The sequence below is a fragment of the Oryzias latipes genome, chromosome 3 (assembly GCF_053564925.1).
Source record: "Oryzias latipes strain Hd-rR chromosome 3, Olatipes_Hd-rR_3.1".
Classification (NCBI taxonomy): Eukaryota; Metazoa; Chordata; class Actinopteri; order Beloniformes; family Adrianichthyidae; genus Oryzias; species Oryzias latipes.
The window spans coordinates 27795729-27816854 of NC_136239.1; the positions used below are offsets into that span (position 1 = coordinate 27795729).

At 42.9% G+C, this 21126-nt stretch overlaps 1 protein-coding gene and 1 long non-coding RNA gene across 2 annotated transcripts; both read left to right on the top strand.

The window, feature by feature from the left end:
- Positions 1 to 2108: 2108 nt before the first annotated feature.
- Positions 2109 to 4803, top strand: LOC144991205 (uncharacterized). The gene is made up of 2 exons (XR_013655165.1): positions 2109 to 2894; positions 4367 to 4803. It is a non-coding gene; the product is annotated as an uncharacterized LOC144991205 (long non-coding RNA).
- A 10334-nt stretch (positions 4804 to 15137) lies between these two features.
- Positions 15138 to 20377, top strand: LOC144991103 (uncharacterized). Its single transcript, XM_078944881.1, has 5 exons — positions 15138 to 15342; positions 15423 to 16490; positions 16895 to 17458; positions 18605 to 20165; positions 20246 to 20377. Exons 1-4 carry the CDS (start codon positions 15153 to 15155, stop codon positions 20002 to 20004), a joined length of 3222 nt encoding a protein of 1073 aa, XP_078801007.1. The 5' UTR covers positions 15138 to 15152; the 3' UTR covers positions 20005 to 20165; positions 20246 to 20377.
- The last annotated feature ends 749 nt before the right edge of the window (positions 20378 to 21126 follow it).

Genomic DNA, 21126 nt, shown 5'->3' on the forward strand with positions numbered 1-21126 from the left:
TATGCGTGGCTTCACCTTGGCAAGTGCTAGTCTCATGTCGTTTTCAGGGCAAAGTCTGTTCCTTTTCTCTGTGTTTATGTCCAGCATCCTCCAAAAGGATTGCTCACAAAGATATGTTGTAACAAATTGTGTAAAAAACTCCAGGGCTTTCTTGGAAACAACTGGATCCTTTTTCATTTGTTGACACCAAAACGTTGAGAACGTTGTTGTTCTGCAGAGTTGCTGCATGGCTTTGCTGAATTTCAATGATTTCATCGAGGTATTCATCATTGATCTCTGCTGTCTCAACATCAAACGTGAACGGCGTTCTCACCCATGCTGGATATGAGTCTTGTGCAGTCAAAAGACTTTGCCACCTCTTCTAAGTGCGTGACAATTCCTTGTTTCAGTTCCATGGGTACAGAAATTTCACCAATTCCAGACACATCTTCCATCTACTGAAACAGTTGTCAAGAAGGGGAAAGTTTGCGAAATGATTGTTATTTCTTTGTTGTTTCCATAATAGTAGCTTTTTTTGAAATGACAAGCTTTTTTTGAAATGACAAGAATCCCAAACATTATGTTTTTAGGCTATTTTGTAGTCGATAAGTAGTCACAGAAAGGGTGGATGGGAGAAATCTGCTGTCAACAGTGATTAGAGTAGAAGTTACTGTAAGTATTACACACAGGCTTCCTGTGATCAGTGTCTTGTCTCTGATTTTTTTTTAAAGCTGTTCTTTACTACATGCTCAAGTTATCATAGCAAGAGTGTTTTAAAAAAATACCCTTTTAAATATTTGAAAGTTATGTAATTTAATCTCAGACAGTTAAATGATCTAATCCATGTTTTTCGTGTTTTTATTTATTCTCTAGGAATTGCTGAAGCGTGACATCCTTCAAAGGCTGCATCATCGACTGTCAGTCAACCTGTTGCTGTGGAAGGCCTGCACATTCAGAAACAGACTGCTGTCCCAGCGCTGCTCCACTGAAAAACTGAAGCAATCTTTTGTTCCTCGTGCCAACAGGCAATACAACTCTCTGGCAGGGCATCTTACAAGTAATTTCTTTTAATTAATTTTACCCACTGATTTTTCAATTATTTACCTTTTTCATCAATCTTTTTAATTTGTGATATTTCTATTTGTAATGCGTGTGTGTTTTTATGTGGGATCATTAAATACCTTTCTATTATATTCTATTTCATATTTTATCATTCTATTTTATTACTGTTTTACCTATCAATTGGGAATTTAGCATTTTTGCCCCTGTAAATATCTGTCAGTTGAAAGTATTTGTACTTGTATTCCATAGATCTTGTACCTGAAGATGGCAGACAACAACTGTGCAGACTTGGCCTTCTTCAGTGACGCTGTGAACGTGTATGGCTTACCTCTGAGGTATTCATGTTATTCATAAAGAAATCTTTCATTCACATATCAGGCAGTATAAGTACTTGGTTATTTGTACAAAAATAAAATAACTTTTTTTAGACTCCTCTTAAAACAAAGGCAACTCTAAAACTCTTTCCCCTCATGAATAACATTTTACCCCCCCTTAACAGTCTCTCTCGCCTCAATTTTTTCCCCAGTGATACATGTAACCCACTCCTGCAATTTATCTAACCTAGAAATTCTACTTATTGGCAACATACATAAAAACATTAAATTTTAAATTGATGTGTACCGTATTGGCGATGCATTTGTAATTATGTGTTTGAGACATGATTTTCATGTTATTGTCAGGGTGAAGGCCTGTTCACACAGGGACGAATTTCGCCGGCGATTTTCGCCGACGTTTAACGCCTCGTGACTAAACAAAGGGCACCAATGTGAGTGTGCACACCGACGCGAAAAAACGCCACGCGCCAAAGCGTCAAAAAAAAAAAAACGCCTCGGGTTCGTTTTTTTTTTTCGACGCGTCGCGTCGAAATCTATTCGACCAATGAGAATTGCGCTTTTGCACACGTGTCTGGAGCTTCTGAAGTTACAGTAAAACACAACTTGGGGGCGCTCAAACACAAAACTGCCTTGCTGAGCACACATACCAGCGAAGAAGATAGACGCCAAGTATCGTCTACACTGCCGCGAAGAAATAATGACGGACATTCTTAAATATCCCCTTACCAAGTACCAGTTGGAGCTACTGATACTTGAAATATTCATGTTTTCTTTGTATGATTCTGACAAGCGCGTAAATACTTGCTCTCTTCTTCTGAGTGAAAAGCGACTTTAAGAATCGTAAAGTTGCGCAGCGCCACCTTGTGTACAGGAGTATTTCTGTTTACATTAAGCGCCATCTAATGTCAGGGAATGAAATTGCATGTTCGCTCGGCTCATCGTCAGCGAAAATCGCCTGGGTGTGAACACAAAAGACGTGGCGAAAAACGCTGGCGAATAACGCCTGGCGAATATTCGTCCCGGTGTGTACGGGCCTTGAGAGTAGATCACGGAGGAGAAAATGTGGGCATAGCCGAGTTAATGCTCACAGTACGTAGAACTGACACAAACAGCTTCATTGCAGGAAAAGTGTACACACAATCAACGGTGAGTTGAACCCAATTTTAGAAGCTTTAATATATACATAAAAGTGAATGATGTATTAAAAATAAATCTGACAATATAATATTTCTTTTGGCCTTTTTCCAAATACAGGATTGAGCACCTCTGGTGTGATGTCTTCATGAGTGTTACTGGTTTATATTACAACATCCTGCACTCTCCTTAGGACCAAGACTTGCTCAATATCAGTAACATCACGTATTCTGCTGCCACTATATTTTCCTACCACACATTCAGGCCAGTTTGGATGTCTTTAGTGACGCGTGGGACAGCCATCCAATCAGGACGGAGCAAAGCATGACACCAAATCAGCTGTGGCAGTTGGGCTTGACCCAGAACCCTGTTTCTGATCCCCGGGTAAGTGCTTTATTTCAGTGTTTTTCAACCTTTGTTCACTTGTTCCACGGTCTGACACCGGACTCTGTGGAAAGCTACACCGCTAAAGACGAGCTTTAGCTGGTATTTTTGTTAGAACTGAGAGACTTTATGAGCAGAATTAAGAACAAGGAAGTGAAGACTTTAACCACTTCTGATTGGTCAGACTGATGACATGTGATTAAACCTTCAAGAATGATTGGCGGAGACACTTAAAGGGGCGGGACTTTTCCTTACATAGTTGTAGCTGCAGCTAAATCGCGGTACCGTCATTCTTATCAAAATGTCTTTAATAGAATCATATAAACACAAAGAAAAAAGTAATTTTAAGATCTTTTATATTCCTAACTACTCAGTGTTTTATCAGTGCCTGTTTGGATGAACAAAGAGCTGATTTCCTGGAGATGGAAAATGTTTTTAGATCAGTGAATGAGGGCAATTTCCCACGGCGCACTTGACCATCTCCCACGGCACACTGGTTGAAAAACCCTGCTTTATTTAATCTCACTGTACTGGACAACTGATGTGTGTGCAGTTCGACTAAAGTGGAAAGTATCAAGAACAGTATAATGAAATCACAATGACTTCAAGGAATTTTCATCAAAAATGAATGAAAAGTATTATTGTTGTGTGGTGCAAACTATTTCCCTAAATTGTTTGATTTTTTAAATCAAGTAGGAAGAATAGCACATCTGCAAGTTCAAAATGCATCACAATGCATGGCATTATGAGCCATCAGCTGTACTAATCTCACTACTTTGTTAAGAGTCACTCATTTGCAAATTAAAAACAGTTATGGAGATATGAGGTCTGCCTGCCAGAAACAATATAAGTCATTATTAGTGGGTGTTACGGCCCCGGGCCTTTTTGGTGTGTGTATGTGTGTGTTGTGTGTATGTGTGTGTTGTGTGTGTGGTTGTGCTTCTTTTGCAGAAGCCTCCATCCACCACATCAGTTGACTTCACCTCCTGCAGGAAATGATTGCAGCTTTTTCCCTCCTCCAATCACCAGGCTGGGCGGGAAGCATAAAAGCCTGGAGCAGCGTATGTTCCAGTGGGCAGCTGAATTCCTGGGAGGAATCTGTTTGATCAGCTGACCCCCTGTTGTTGGACTTGGCGTTAGAGCCTGTTGGAAACTGCCTGGTTTTCCCCTCTGATTGTGAACTGTGTTTTGTATTTTAGTGATGTCTATCTAGTTAGATTTTCTTTTGGTTATTTATTGCATTAGTGCCTGAGCATTTAAGTTTGTTACCTTCTTTACTTTTGCAGCTGTCATTTAAAATAAACGGCTGCACTGACAGCCATTCAACCCTTACCGGCTTAATATCATTTCTTTATGTTACCCATTTTCTCCCTCCCTCTGGGTCGGATGTAACAGTGGGTCTCTGTTCCTACATAATCTAAAACATTTAAAAAAACAGTGCTGTTCATAAACAGTATCTTTTTTTTTGTCAGGGTATGCTGGTTCCAGAGATTAAATGGGAGGAGAATGGATCCATGGCTGAACCTCATCCTGGGATCAATGTCCTGGTATGGGACAGTCCCCTTTTGGGTCCACAAATGTTGGAACTGCAAGATGACATCAACCCATTGTGGAATTCAGACCGTTTGGGAGTGGACCTACATCTTTACTGTCCCGTTTGTTTAGAACTTAATTTAGGCGACATAATTACATACAGAAGAAGAGAGACTGAGGGGAGGAAGACAGAGTTCAAATCAATACTGCTGTATTGTTCAAGGGACTTCATTGTAAGTAAGGATGTTATGAAAATTAGTTCCAGTTTAAATAAAATTAAAATCAGTAGAGATCCCACATTTGCTTAAATTTTGATGTTTTAATCTGTTCATGTTTTCACTGAATTTTACTCTGCAATAAAGGGTGAATGTATGCACTTTGTTGTTCTATGACCATCTTTTGTTGTGTAGTATTTAACCAGTTGTCAAACCCAGAGAGATGAGGATCTTTTTTGCAAGGGTGACCTGGCCAAGAGGTGTATATGTATATGGTTACAATATAACATCAATGACATTTGAGTTATTAAAAAAAAAAAAAATAAGGTACAGCAAAGTGACTTCGGGCCGAGCAGGGGAGGTGTATTGGGTATCTGTGATTGACAGTGAGATGAACTTGAGGTAATGTAGTCCCACTGTGTGGTACGGAGCAAAGTGATGCCAGTTTCTCCACAGAACATACTGTGGAAGTTAAAGATTTTCCTCCTCCACCTTCTGATGATCAAGACCGAAGGGAACTGTTTCTGAGTGTTGAAATGACGCTAGCATGAAAGCTAAGAGAATAACGTACAAACAATCCCGAGTGAAACGTTCATTGTAAATCTCATGACCAGTACAGAGTTCGATGGATTCAATGTCAAGTGCATTCAACCACTGTTGCCTTGCTCCCAGATAACAGATAACAGACAACAGAAGGCAATAAACCGACAAGTCATGCTAAAGCTAACACGCTAACGACCGACTGGTACAGAATCAAACATGGGCGGGGCTTTTGCCACCTGCAGAAAGCGTAGAGAAAGTGTAAAGGGCCATTCGATTGGCTAAAAGCGAACCCGCCTGCTTTGCCGATGGGTTTGATTGACAGATTCACTAGCCAATGGTGACATTAGTCGACCTGCTCCGTCAGATGAGTCTCAATATTCACCGTAGAAAAATCTCTCACACACACGGGGAGATTCACAAACGAGAACGGGATTTTGAATGCACATTCTGCAATTCGAATGATCTGTGAGTTCACATCACATGTGTACCTAAAAATCATGTTTGTGAAGCACCTACTGTGCATTTCTGATACATTTATTGTGAATTTCTAAAATGTTTTTGTAAAACACAGTGTGCACATTTGTGAGAAACACTTGTTGTGCATTTGTAAAACATTTAGTGTGCATTTGTGAAACACAATGTGTGTGTTTGTGAAACACAGGGTGTGTATTTCCGAATTTATTTTTCACGTTTGCATAAAATGACATTTGTGAATCGGAGCGTGTGTATTTGTAAAACTGGTTGTGTGCATTTCTGATTATTGAGACTGAATTAACTCCATACTATGCGAGTCGACACCATAAGATGTGGTTACATGTGCAAAATATCTTGATAAGGATTATTGGTCGGATTAGAATCCAACCGTGTAGATGGGCCCAGAAAGCGTTTTCAGATTATAAAAAACATTCACATGGGTCACACTTTCAGTAGGAATAAATCATTCGCACTTGAGCAGCAGTGTTTTTAAAAACCGGAAGAGAAACTTAGTTCCGCCGAGCGGCTACATACATAGATACGTCAGCTCGGTATTATACAAGATGATCTCCAAAACATGCTTTTATTAATGTAAAAATGTATAAATGCAAAAGCCATAGTCTGAGTCCAACTTGTTTTTTCTTCACTGCCTATTATGTATCAAAAAGTGTGCAATAAAATTTTAATAATTATTATGGTATGGCTTTGATTTCTTTTCTTCCATATTATTTTCAACTATCTGTTTATGGTTGCTGAATAAAAAGAGTTTAACCAATAGGTTTAACAAAGGTAAACTATCAATAAAATATTTTTTACAGGTTTCAGTTGTGTTAACATATATTTTTCACATTTAAACAGAATATTTGCCTCCACGTGTTTCAGAGTCATTCCTCACACCTTACATTATTTTACCTCTGAATGTGTGTGTCTGAATGTGAAGGGAAAACACAAAAAGACACATGGATTTCTTTATCTGTATTGCAATTTTAGCCAACTTGTATTTCTTGTTCTTATTATTATGTATCTTATTATAAAGTCAACTTTCCAACAATTATAAACTATAACTAGATCTGCGTGGCTACATATCAGTCCACTCTCTTTCTTGAGCACAAGCGGGATCCGTTCACAGAGTCTCTTGTGCTACATCTGGAACATCAATCTCAGCTCTGTTACTGTCCACAGGCTCCTCTGCTAGAGTCTCGACCCTGTGCTCTGTATCAAAGGCAGGGGCTGAAAGTGCAGCAGGTGGAATCTGGCCCAGCATGTATCTGTGCTCCGTTTCTGCAGCACCCCACCTGGGCTGCTGCTCCACTGCTGGAGCGCTGGAATTGGGCACACCCTGCTTTCCAGACTTTGTGACATATTTTTTAAGCCTGTGTGCAACACACTGTTCTTGAAGCTCATCCTCATCTGAGCTTGTTTCCTCTTCTTTTTCTTCAATAGTTGAATGTCTTTTTCTATTCTTTGACTGTGCTTCTTTTCTCACAACGTTTTGCCTTTGTTCTTGTGGAGCTAAGGCATTACAGGGCATTAGCATGTTTCTGTGGAGAATTCTGCCTCTTCCTGTGCCACATTCGGGTTTTACTTCATACACTGGGCTGTTTTCTCCTTTTCGGGACACAACTACATGTATTTGTTTTTTCCAGTATGAATGTAATTTTCCTGGTCCTCCGCGCTCCGACATGTTCCTCACAAGAACCCTGTCGCCCGGTGAAAGGACTGCACTTTGTCTCTTTTGGTCGTAATATGTTTTGCCTCTGGTTGTAGTTCTTTGAATCATTTTGGATGCAATATAATATGCTTCTTGCATTTGTTGTTGCCATTTCTAAACATATTCTTGTGGTGATACATGTCCTTCTTCGCCTTTAAACCCAAAGATTAAATCAATTGGTAATCACAGGTCTCTTCCAAAAAGCAAGTAAAAAGGTGTGTACCCTGTTGCTTCACTGACAGTACAGTTGTAGGCATGTACGACTTTATTTACATAGTCATTCCAGTTCACCTTTTTTTTTTCATCCAAGGTTCGCAGCATTATAATAAGGTTCGGTTAAATCTTTCTGCTGGGTTCCCCTGAGGGTGGTAAGGAGTCGTTTTTGAGTTTTTGACACCTGTGTACTTTTGAAGCTTTTTGAAGAGCTGGTTTTCAAATTCTTTGCCTTGATTGTGATGTATTTTTGCAGGGAATCCAAATTTCAAAGCAAAATCATTAAAGATCTTGTCAGCTGCAGTTTTGCCTGATTTGTTTCGGATTGGGTTGTGCAAATTTTGTAAAATTGTCCAAAATTACTAAAATGTACTCATGTCCTCCCCTGCTTTTTTCCAGATGCAGATAATCTATTGATATTATTTCAAATGGGGGAGTTGCAGGCAGGTGACACATGGGAGGTCTGCTTTGGACTGCCGGTTTCTTCTGATGTTACATTTACAAACTTGTGTTAAGAAAAACTCAATGTCAGTTTGCATTCTAGGCCAATAAAATCGCTGTCTGGCAAGGTGTCAAACTCTGTCTACGCCCAGGTGACCCATTTCAGCATGAAGGTATTTTTAAACCAGTCCTTTGTACTGCTCTGGAAGTACAATTTGGGAACATGTTGCTGTTTTGCGCTTCAACAACCCTTCTTGAGAAATGTACAGTCATTTCCATTTGCGAAGCAGCTGCTTGACCTTTGTTGTCATATTGCTTTCTCTCTTGTTAGGTTTTTATCCTAATTTCTTCAATTTCAGTATTTGGCCTATGGCTGCATCATACCGTTGTGCTTGCAACAAGTCTCGCTCAGTAACTGTAATATCTGGATGACTGTCTGCATTTAGTTCCAGGACATGTGGGCTACAGGTGATAGCAGAGATCCAGTCTAAGTTGTAGTAATCTTGTTTTTCAGTGGCATTGAATATTGCAGCTGGGACTTCAGGGAGACACTGCTCAGTGCACTCTTCATGTAAGAGTCCGTACTCACAGGTGTGCGTGACAGGAAATCAGCATCGCTGTTGCTTTTTCTAGGGCGATACTTGAGTGTTATGTTGAAGTCGGCCAATTCGGACACCCAGCGATGACCAGTTGCGTTCGGTTTCGCTGTGCTCAAAACATAAGTGACAGGATTATTATCACTGTACACTATTACGGAAGGAGCATAAAACAAATAGTCTCTGAATCGGTCAGTAACAGCCCACTTGAGTGCCAAAAATTCTAGTTTCTCTGAATGCAGTCTGTAGTTATTTTCTGTTGGTGTCAATGTTCGTGAACCATATGCAATGACTCTGAGTTTGCCCTCCTGTCTCTGGTACAAAACAGCTCCAAGTCCCTCTTCTGAAGCATCTATGTGCAGGATAAATGTTTCCTCAAACCTTGGGTAAGCCATCACCGGGGAATTAGTTAGGACATCTACCAAATGATTCAGGGCATTCTGATGCGTTTCAGTCCAAACAATTTTCTGATGTGGAGGGGGTTGTCCTCCCTTTGCAGGGTGATGGTTGGACCTTGAATTTGGAGCTGCATTTGTGGACAAAAGATCATATAAGCATTTTGCATGTTGTGAGAAGTCTTGCACATAGCTTCTATAATACCCCAAATATCCTAAAAGTTTACACAGCTCTTTGATTTTGGTGGGGGGTGTTGTTTTTAGTTCCCTCACCACTGACACTTCCTTGTCATCCATCTTGTACCCCTCAGATGAAATCAATTTCCCAACATAAAGCACCTCATTTTTGAACAGGTCACACTTGTCTGGTCTGAGTTCGTTTCCCCAGGCTTTCTGGCGTTGCAGGACCAATCTGACATTTTCAACGTGTTCCAAGAATGTTTTACTGTAGACCAAAACATCATCCAAGTATAGAATACAGATTTTGTCTCTCAGGCCCTCTAAACTTTCCTCCATACTTCGCTGAAAAGCTGCAGGTGCATTTGTGAGGCCAAAAGGAATTCTATTCCATTCATACAACCCCCATGGAGTTGTGAAGGCTGTGAATGGTTTTGAGTCTTCGCTGATGCTTCCTTGATGGTAAGCTTTTCCTTGGTCTAACACACTAAACCATGCATTTCCACCGAGCCCGTCAAGAATCTCCTGGATTCTAGGTATGGGGTGCCTGTCTGGAACAGTTTTTTTATTCAATCCCCTGTAGTCAATGCACAGTCTCAAACTCCCATCTTTTTTTCTCACGCAAACTATTGGAGATGCATATGGTGACCTAGACTTGTGAATAAACCCTTTTTTTAACAAGTCCTGTATGTGACTTTTTACCTCATCGTATAACGGTCGAGGTACAGAATTATATGTTTTGGCCACTGGAGCATTGTCACTTAAAATAATATTCATTTCCAAATTTTTAATGTGCCCTATTTCATCTTTATGTCTAGCGAAAGCATCTGACTCGTCTCTCAGCATTTTCTTTACTATTATTTGCTGTTGACTAGTGAGATGGTGAACATTGACTGGTGGATCCCACTGTGTGTCCAAATAATTACTTGGGGCTTTCACAGGAGTGAATCCCAAGGAATCTGCTTGAAAACAATCAGCAGCAACAGGGTTTACTTGGTGTTTCTCTGTGAACAAAGGAAAACAGTCCACAACTCTCTCCATACTTCCAATCACAATTTTGCATGGCACAGTGATATCATGGTGAGTTGTGTTCATGACATGGATTTTCACTTTGCAGGAAGACCTGGAGTTTTCTATCAACTGACAAGACACACTGAGCCCTTCACTCAATGACAGATTTTCTTCTGGCTCAAACAGCATTTTAAGGTCTGCCTTGACTTTTGTGTCCACTGAACAGTTGATACACTTTGTTTGACCCCCTTGTACTACAACAGGTGTGTGTCCTGTCCTAATTGGATATGTTATTTTCTCATTTGGAGTTTCTTGAATTAAGCATAAGAGAGTTTCTGCTTTCCTTGTGCTAAATTTGAAAGAGTTTCTAAGCAGAGTTATTCTTTCACAAGGCAAAGCCGGTGGTTTTTCTCTCTCTCTCTCACGATTTCCTCAATCGCATTAAACCCAATTATAGGTCTTGGACAATGTCCTTGCTCACCAGCACTGGAACCAAACCTCATCTGAGTTTGTGGATTGTTTTTTTGGACCACACAAACTCAGGCAAACCTCAACCCAACCTTGAAAAGTGATTTCAGAACCGTTTGCGGCTCTCAAGTCCAAAAACCCATTTTGATTTAGTAGATCGCTGATGGGACGGATCTTTAAATCAGGCAAGTTTTGGGACATCCATGCTTCGCTTATCATTGTGACCTGTGCTCCTGTGTCCCACAGCGCTTGAGTCTTTATGTTATTCATCTTGCACCAAACAAGACATTTTTTTCCAATTAAATCTGCAACTCTTTGATGTTTCGAAAGAGGCCTATTGGGCGAGGTTGAGAGATTTTTCAGTTTCACTTTGCTATATTGTGTTAAATTTTGCCTTATAAACGTGTTTGTTTGCAGCTTTTACTTTCTGAGCTCTTTCGGTTTCATTGTACTGAGCGATTTGCATCTTTTGAAGTAGCACTTCGTCACTACTGTTTTCATCTTGCAGGTACATTCGCATTTCAGCCCTAATGTTGTCATTGAGCAGACCAGTCATAATTGCCTGATAACACTGGCTCAGGACAAGTTCCTTGTTGTATTTGAGGCCATACTGTGCACGTTCAGATGCAAACAGAACCCTTTGGCGTAGATCAAGTACACGAATGAGAAATTCAAGTGCTGTTTCACTAGGTTCTTGGGTTGCTTTTGACAGCTGCTGGTAAAGCACAGTTGCATCCTTTTCTGCATAATGAGATCTTAATATTTGTCTGAGAGTCATTTCCCTCCAAAAAGCTTCTTAATTTCAGGCAAGGGCTCACAGCTCCGATCACAGCTTCTATTATTTCCAGCTCTGAATAACCTTTTCTGAGGCCACTTTCGATCTGTGTTCCAAGCTGCTGAAAGTTAGAGTGTCTCTGGAGGTTGGGTGGAGCTGACTGCTCCGCCCCCGCAGGTGATGACAGGGGCGCAGCTCCCACGTCGCCTCCCGGCAATCGGCCCCGCAGCACGTCCTCCAGCTGATCGTTCAGCTCCAGAAGCACCGACATGCCCTCGTCCTCTTCCACCAACAATTCTTCTCGCTGACAGAACTTGATGATGAGTTTAACGAGAGCGCGTCGCGTCTTTCCTCTCGCTCGTTCACCTCCCAAGATCTTGAAAAACTCGCACACCAGGCACAGCTCTTCAACAGTGAGCTGGAAAAGTTTTTCCTCGATTTCCATGAGAAAGTCTTCTCTTTGTTCCGACATCCTTCAATATTCCCGTCGACAGATCGTTCTTTCAAAAATAAAAAATAATAAATCTCGGTGGGACCTCCAAATTGTTACGCCCGTCAAAAGTCGAGGCGTGATGAAGAAAGAACAATTTATTTGCAGTCGAGAACTTCAACAACAACAACAAAAAGAACAGAACAAAGTAATGAGAAAAACGCATTAACAATCACAGCTGCTGCTGGCCCTGATCTGCCCGTTAGTTTTTTAACAGCCCTTCTTCTAGCCCAGGGGTCGGGAACCTTTTTGGCCAAGAGAGCCACAAATGCCACATATTTTGAAATGTAATTTCGAAAGAGCCATACAATAATGTAGTGTCCCTTCCCCACACTGAGGCACGGAGACTTAACCTCTTTTAAAGTTCTTTATTCCGATTACTGTAGACCGCAACAAACGCCGTTCAATTAATTCAGCAACTCCTGAATCTCTCCCGCCGACACGAGAGCGCTTCTCCCAACTTTATATTTCCCTGCTCCCGCTGCAGCCCCTCCCATTTCCCTTATTCGGCCCATAGCTGAACCCCATTGGTCCAAACTACCTAACAACAGGCTGAGCGACAGATATGAGGGCCAATCAGATCTCTGCTTGACGCGTTCAATGAACTCCAGAACTTTTAACGCGGCCCAACAGCCATCCAACTCAGTCCGCGACAATTTTTTTAAAACTAAATATACAAATGAATGTGTGCATTTGATTTAATTTCAACATTTTTAAAGTACAATAAGTCTGTGGATTCTTTTTAATAACATTGTTATTCTGTTGCTAATAAATGATGAGTATTTCTCGTGGTAGTTTTGCTGATGGTCTAGTCTGGTTGATACGTGGTGAGTTTCTGCTTCGTTCAGGCGTTGAGACTTTAAACGTGATCTTAGGTCTGAATGTTCTGTAGATGTGACAAAGACTGATCACATGCAGACGTGGAGCCAAACACACACTCACACGCTGCAGTGAGTGACGGGAAGCGGGTTTTACGTTTTTACAATCCCTGCGCGATTCACCTGCTGCCTGTCCCCACAACCCCTCACCCCCACCCTCTGCTTTCTCCCTCACACATCCCGTCCCCGCATCTGCGCGCTCTTTCTCAGAGACGGGAGCGCGTAGTTTTAGGCACGGCAATTCACAGGTTTCAGGCTGGTACAAACTCTGTGAAATAATAGATAATAGTAACTGATAGCGCTGGCGCAGATTTCTCTCTCTAAGCACTGCTACTACTGCGCGCCTCTGGCATCGCATCGCGCCCGAGAAGGACTGGTCTAATGAAAAAAAAATTACTATAATTAAAGATTTGTCTGCGAGCCACATGTGACCATCAAAAGAGCCATATATGGCTCGCGAGCCATAGGTTCCCGACCCCTGTTCTAGCCTCTTCCAACCGATCTTTCCAACTGCAATAGGCACGCGGCTGGAACACACACACACAGATCAATTTTTTTCAATGATAGGCGTTACATTAACGCCTATCATTGATTGATAGATGTTCATTAATGTGCACTGTCCCTATTAAATAAAGTTAAAGTTAAAAAAAGTGTGAAAATTGTGACAGAAAAGCTGGAAGTTGCAGCTGTTTTCTCTAAAATTTGATATAAAAGTTAAGTTAGAAGATTTAAAAACTGTTTGATGTGTGTTTGTTGTGGTTTCAAGACGTTTAACAGGGAAGACTCATTGTGCGCTGAAACGCTGTCACTTTAACCGGATGCATCATGGGAGATGTAGTAAAATCAGCCGCCGAACGCAGACAGACTTGCTTCTCTGAGCTTCATTGTTTTGTTCACTTGTTCCACGGTCTGATACCGTATTCTGTGGAAAGCTACACGGCTAAAGACGAGCTTTAGCTGGTGTTTGTTTGGAACTTAGCGACTTTATGAGCAGAATCGGAACAAGGAAGTGAAGAGTTTAACCACTTCTGATTGGTCAGACTGATGACATGTGATTAAGCCTAAAAGAATGATCGGTGCAGACAGTTAAAGGGGCGGGACTTTTCAGAAAACATTTATAGCTGCAGCGAAATCGCGGGACCGTCATTCTTATCAAAATGTCTTTAACAGAATCAAATAAACGCAAAGAAAAAAGTGTTTTACGATATTTTATATTCTAACTACTTAGTGTTTTATCAGTAACTAGTGTTGAAAAAGAACATGAAAAAGCATTTTGGTGGATTGTTTTTTCATTTTAATTTTGAGTCAAAAGTGCAGTTTCATTTTGAAAATGAAAAAGCATTTCTGGTTTTGACTTTTATTTTTAATTTTTGCTACACAATCGCTTCCATAGTTTTTGGTTTATTTTAACTGACTCTTATTTACGTTTTGTTGTAGTCAATGACGTCAAAAATTTGCCTAGGGAAATCTATTTGCAAGATTTGTTTCACATGCCACCGGTTGGCAAGTTTTATTCTACTTTTACTTGTATAGACATGTATATGTACGTATATGTATATACTTGTTTTTTTTCCTTCTACGACTGTACAGTTCTAAAGTTGCTTTTTATATTTATGTGTGTTTCTATAAAAAATGGAAAATTTTTAAATAAAGTATTTAAAAAAAATCTGAGTCCAACTTGTTTTTTCTTCTCTGCCTATTATGTAGCAAAAAGTGTGCATTAAAATTATAATTATTATCATGGAATTGCTTTGAGTTCTTTTCTGCCATTTTATTTTCGACTACATGTTTATAGTTTGTGAATAAAAAGAGTTTAACCAAAAGGTTTAACAAAGGTAAACTATTATTAAAATATTATTTTTATCTATTTTTTACATTTAAACAGAATATTTGCCTCCACGTGTTTCAGAGTCATTCCTTACACCTTACATCATTTTACCTCTGAGTGTGTGAGTGTTTCTTTTGCTATGCTAAAGGAAGGAAAAATACAAAAAGACATGGATTTCTTTATCTGTATTGCAATTTTAGTCAACACGTATTTAATGTGCAGCTTAGGGCAGATTTAGTCGGCTACTGCTCTTACTGTCTTACGATAACATCAACTTTCCAACAATTCTAAACTATAGTAGCCTAAATCTCAGAAATATGATATTAGTAAATTAAAAAATCCAACAAGCACAACAGAGGACTTACCATAAAAAGATGAGAAAAACGATAAAGCTTATGAAATAATAGGCCTTGGAGGGAACTCGCAACATGAAGAAGCACATTCTGAGACCCTTCACTGCTGCACTTATAACTGACAGTGACTGGATTGAGAGATTTGATTTGATTTGAAATGGTTTATTTCAAGCAATTAAGTAGAAATAATACACAACTGTCATGGCGCCTCTGTCAGTCACCTTCCCCCCTCCCTCTCCTGCTCGGCTCTGGACGCGACCAGCTGGTTCCAATCATCACCTCGTTAAACCGCCTACTTCAGGAGATCCAGGACCTGACGTCAACGCCAGTCCGTTGTTCTTACCACGGTGCATAGTCTGGCTCTCGCATGTCTTGTGCCTTACCTTGGCTTGATCACGCTGATTTTGCTTCTCCGTTCCGCTCTCAGGAATCATCCTCACGAGTGTGCTCCTCGGGCTACAGTTCTCCAGTTCCCATCTACGTCTTCCCTTCGGATCCAGCAAGCCTCAGTCTCGAGCCCCGTCTGCCTCCACCCTCCAGTCAGCCGCCACGCAGCAACAAAGACTTGGTCACAGACTCTCCTACAGAGAAATTAAATCTTCCTTATACTTACCTCTCGTTTCCGAGTTTCTTCCGGGTTCCAGCGCCTGGGTCCTTTCGAATTCCCACGGGACCATGACAGAACGGACTGGCCATACTCCGGACCCAGCTGACCCGGAAGGACTCCGCCACGCCATATCTGTTCAAGGTACTCTCCTTAGTCGTCAAGCAGACGCCCTTACTCAACTGTCCGCAGTTCAACAGGACCTTTTCCGCAGACTCGACAGTATTACTCATACTCTCGCAGAATTAACAAGGCAACCCTCGAATCCCACAGTCTCAGCTCAAACTGCTGCTTCCGGCTACAACCCGACTTCCGCTGACGCCATGACCCCCGAAAACTTCCGCCTGCAGCCGGAACCATTCAGCGGCGATGTTGCAGCCTGCGGAGGATTTCTCCTACAGTGTCAGCTTATCTTTCAGCAGGCACCCAGATTCTACCAGTCAGACCACAGCAGAATATCATTAATTGTAAACGCCCTCCGTAACAAAGCACTCCAGTGGGCCCAGGCTTTTTTGGCTTCTAATCCCATTTCTCATCTGCCATTCGATCGTTTCATCGGAGAATTTCGCCTCGTGTTTGATCAGCCTCGCAAACAAGAGGAAGCCACCCGACGGTTGCTTAGCTTAAAACAAGGCAATCGCTCGGTGAGTGAACATTTGATCGATTTTCGCATTTTAGCGGTGGAGGCCGGCTGGCCTGACCCCGCACTCAAGGGTATTTTCTATCAGTCCCTTAATGAGAAAATTAAGGATCATTTATGTTCACAACCCGAACCTGACTCTTTTGAGGAGCTAGTCTCAGCAGCCCTCCGATCTGATGTGCGGCTGCGTGAACGTCAAGCCGAACGGAGCCACAAACCCACCAGTTTCCCTCGGAAGCCCAGAGCTCCGGGTCAGGTTTTTTCTTTTCCCGCACACGAGCCCCCCACACATGTTTTGGAGGAGCCCATGCAGATAGGCCATTCAAAACTAACGGCAGAGGAACGTCAGAAACGTTGCGACGAAGGTTTGTGCTTCTATTGCGGGCGTCCCGGTAATGTAATTTCCCAATGTGGAAAACGTTTAAACTCCAGAGCCCCTCGTTAGATGACAGGCCACGGGGGGTCGAAAACGTTCACGTCAAAGAAATAAAGTTTTTGTATGTACCTGTCAAAATTACTCATCAGGGTCAAGTCAGTGAATTTAGTGCTCTCATCGATTCTGGCGCTGAACATAGTCTTATCGACTCACAGCTCGTTAACCACCTCTCGTCGCCTTTCGAACCTCTCGAGTCCCCTATTAACGCTGCCGGATTAGGTGGTAAACAACTTTTTCGCATCACGTCTCGTACCAAACCGGTCCTCATTCTCACCTCCGGCAACCATCGAGAATACCACCAGTTTTTTATCACACAATGCCCTCAGACCCCCATCATCCTGGGTTTCTCCTGGCTCCAAACTCATAATCCACGCATCGATTGGGCCGTTCCTCGCATCACCAACTGGAGTACTTATTGCATGGCAAACTGTCTTCATTCCGCCATTCCCTCCTCTGTTTCCATCACCTCGGAGTCCGAAATGAATATTGACCTGTCCAACGTTCCTTCCTGCTATCACGACCTCAGAACTGTTTTTTGTAAATCCAAAGCCAGTACACTACCACCCCATAGACCATATGACTGTGCCATAGAACTGCTCAACGGCGCCCCACTCCCTAAGGGAAGACTGTTCAATCTTTCCGGTCCTGAAAAGGAGGCCATGGAAAACTACATTCAGGAAGCCCTTTCCCTCCACCACATCCGTCCCTCTACATCTCCAGTCGGTGCAGGATTTTTCTTCGTGCAGAAAAAGGACAAAACCCTGAGACCCTGCATCGACTACCGTGAGTTAAATCAGATTACTGTTAAGGACAAGTATTCACTTCCACTCATTAATTCTGTTTTTGATTCTGTCCAGGAGGCTAAAATATTTTCCAAACTTGATCTCCGTAATGCCTACCATCTGGTCCGCGTCCGTGAGGGTGATGAATGGAAAACCGCTTTCAACACCCCTTGGGGTCACTATGAATACCAGGTCATGCCATTCGGCCTCACGAACGCCCCTGCTGTTTTCCAACGGCTCGTGAATGACGTACTTCGTGATTTCCTAAATAGGTTTGTTTTCGTTTATCTGGACGATATCTTAATTTATTCGTCCAGTCAAACCCAGCATGAGCATCACGTTCGCTTGGTTCTGGAAAGACTACTAGAGAACCAACTATTTGTAAAAGCGGAAAAATGCGAATTCCATACTTCTTCTATCCCTTTTTTGGGGTATATTATTGAAGCCGGTAACATTCGGCCCGATCAGGCAAAGATAGACGCCGTCACTCAATGGGAGGTCCCACAAACCCGCAAAAAGTTACAGCAATTTCTGGGCTTCGCAAATTTCTACAGAAGGTTCATCCGAAATTACAGCAGCATCGCGGCTCCACTCACTCGGCTCACTTCTGTTAATAAGCCCTTTGTTTGGACCCCTGCTGCCGACATGGCATTTAAAAGACTCAAAGGACTTTTTGTCACGGCACCCATTCTGATACAACCTGATGGCAAGAAACAATTCATTGTTGAAGTAGACGCCTCCGATTCCGGTGTGGGAGCCGTGCTATCTCAGCGCGAAGGAACCTCCAACAAATTAAAACCATGCGCTTATTTTTCTCGTAAACTGAGCCCAGCCGAGCGGAATTATGACGTGGGCAACCGAGAGCTTCTGGCAATTAAACTGGCTCTGGAAGAGTGGCGTCACTGGCTGGAGGGGGCAGAACAACCCTTTATTGTTTGGACTGATCATAAGAACCTCGCATACTTACGCAGTGCAAAACGCCTAAACTCCCGTCAAGCCCGCTGGTGTCTGTTCTTCGATCGATTCAATTTCAACATCACTTATCGACCCGGCAGTCGTAACATCAAGCCAGACGCCTTATCCAGAAAATACTCAGTTACGGAACCTACCTCTGAATCCACTATCATCCCCACCTCCTGTTTTATAGGTAATCTCACCTGGGAGATCGAGAACAAAGTCCAACAAGCCCAAGGTGAGATACCTGATCACGCTACCTGTCCTCCTGGAACTTTGTATGTACCCGACTCTCTGAGATCTGAGGTGTTGACGTGGGGGCACGCCTCTAAGATTGCCTGTCATGGGGGGATTCGTAGAACCACCAACCTGCTACGTCGACGGTTTTTCTGGCCTTCCTTGGAGAAAGACGTCCGTGAGTACGTGGCAGCTTGCTCAGTTTGTGCTCGCTCTAAGAACTCTAATTCACCCCCCTCCGGACATCTGTTGCCTCTGCCCACACCTAGTCGCCCTTGGTCCCACATTGCACTAGATTTTGTTACCGGTCTGCCTCCGTCCCAAGGGCACACTGTAATTCTAACGGTCATTGATCGCTTTTCCAAGGCTGTCCATTTCATTCCACTAGCACAACTCCCCTCTGCCTCCGAAACTGCGGATATCCTGGTCCATCATGTGTTTCGTTACCATGGAATTCCTAGTGATATCGTGTCTGACCGCGGACCCCAATTCACGTCTCAAGTTTGGAGGTCGTTCTGCTCCGCCCTCGGGGCTACGGTCAGTCTTAGTTCTGGTTACCATCCGCAGTCCAACGGGCAAGCTGAGAGGGCAAACCAAGAGTTGGAAGCAGCTCTTCGATGCTTGGTGGCGCAAAATGAAGCAGACTGGTCCAAATACCTCATCTGGGTGGAGTATGCTCACAACACTCACTCCTCTACCGCTACTGGCATGTCCCCCTTTGAAGCCTCCTTAGGGTTCTCACCCCCTCTGTTTCCCTCTCAGGAACTCGATCTGGCAGTGCCCTCGGTCCAGCTCCATCTTCAACGGTGTCAGGACATTTGGCGGCAGGCCAGGGCGGCTCTCCTCCGCACCAAGGAGAGCAACTGCCAGATCGCTAATCGTCACAGGGTGGTGGGACCCGTCTATCTACCGGGGCAGAGGGTATGGCTGTCATCCCGCAATATTCCTGTTCAGGCGTCCTCTCGTAAGCTGGCACCCAGATACATCGGCCCTTACGAGATCGACCACATCATCAACCCCTCCTGCGTCCGGCTGCGCCTACCTGCTGCTTTGAAGGTACATCCCGCATTCCATATTTCTCAAATCAAGCCTGTCCGCGAAAGCCCGTTGTGCCCGCCGTCCGCTTCCCCTCCACCCGCCCGTATCATTGACGGCGCGCCCGCCTTCACCGTCAGCCGGGTATTGGACGTCCGGCGCCGGGGTCGGGGTTTCCAGTTTCTCGTGGACTGGGAGGGTTACGGTCCAGAGGAGCGCTCCTGGATCTCCCGCTCCCTCATCCTGGACCGTTCCCTCATCAACGACTTTTTCCGCGCCCATCCGGACCGTCGTCCTGGACCGCCTGGAGGCGGTCGTTGAGGGGGGGGTACTGTCATGGCGCCTCTGTCAGTCACCTTCCCCCCTCCCTCTCCTGCTCGGCTCTGGACGCGACCAGCTGGTTCCAATCATCACCTCGTTAAACCGCCTACTTCAGGAGATCCAGGACCTGACGTCAACGCCAGTCCGTTGTTCTTACCACGGTGCATAGTCTGGCTCTCGCATGTCTTGTGCCTTACCTTGGCTTGATCACGCTGATTTTGCTTCTCCGTTCCGCTCTCAGGAATCATCCTCACGAGTGTGCTCCTCGGGCTACAGTTCTCCAGTTCCCATCTACGTCTTCCCTTCGGATCCAGCAAGCCTCAGTCTCGAGCCCCGTCTGCCTCCACCCTCCAGTCAGCCGCCACGCAGCAACAAAGACTTGGTCACAGACTCTCCTACAGAGAAATTAAATCTTCCTTATACTTACCTCTCGTTTCCGAGTTTCTTCCGGGTTCCAGCGCCTGGGTCCTTTCGAATTCCCACGGGACCATGACACACAACAGCAATATAATCATCAGTTATACATTCATACAGTAACTAATCAAACTTAGGATAATTAGACATATTAATAAATATTGCTTGAAAGGGAGTGGAAGGAAGCGAACTTATATAATCCTACCCCGTTATACTATAACCATTTTATTACATGATTAATCAATATCCGGTTCCTAGCTTTTATCAGACAGAATTAAGAATCATAAGATATCGATAAAACACATGACAAAGATGAATTACTTAAGTATTATGTCAAAAATAACTATTTTAGATATCAACATGGCAAATGCAGATCAGTCATCTGAAATATATGCAGATTATGTTACTTATAAAAGCCATTCATTTGAATAAAACAATACTATATCAGTAAAGTAGACACAACATTGTTTCAGGAATTTTCATAGCAAAATTTCATCAAGTATCAAAAGTTAAAAACATGTGCAAAATTATGCTACATTAGGAAAGATTTTTGAATCAGAGATGCATTGGGACTATCATTTATCTATACCAGTCAAACAGGATTTGCTGTTTTGAACACAAACCAGCCCGGCAGTCTGAAAGAGCAAAGAAGAAAAAACAGGAAACTGTTCGTAGTATTTTATCATTGACCATAAAGTGTGGACGATA

Coding starts and splice junctions, on each gene's coding strand:
- LOC144991103 (XM_078944881.1), top strand. CDS start 15,153: ATGGTTTATTTCAAGCAATTAAGTAGAAATAATACACAACTGTCATGG. Junction 15,343..15,422: donor AGTCCGTTGTTCTTACCACG/GTGCATAGTCTG, acceptor TTCCGCTCTCAG/GAATCATCCTCACGAGTGTG. Junction 16,491..16,894: donor TCGGAAGCCCAGAGCTCCGG/GTCAGGTTTTTT, acceptor CTGCCGGATTAG/GTGGTAAACAACTTTTTCGC.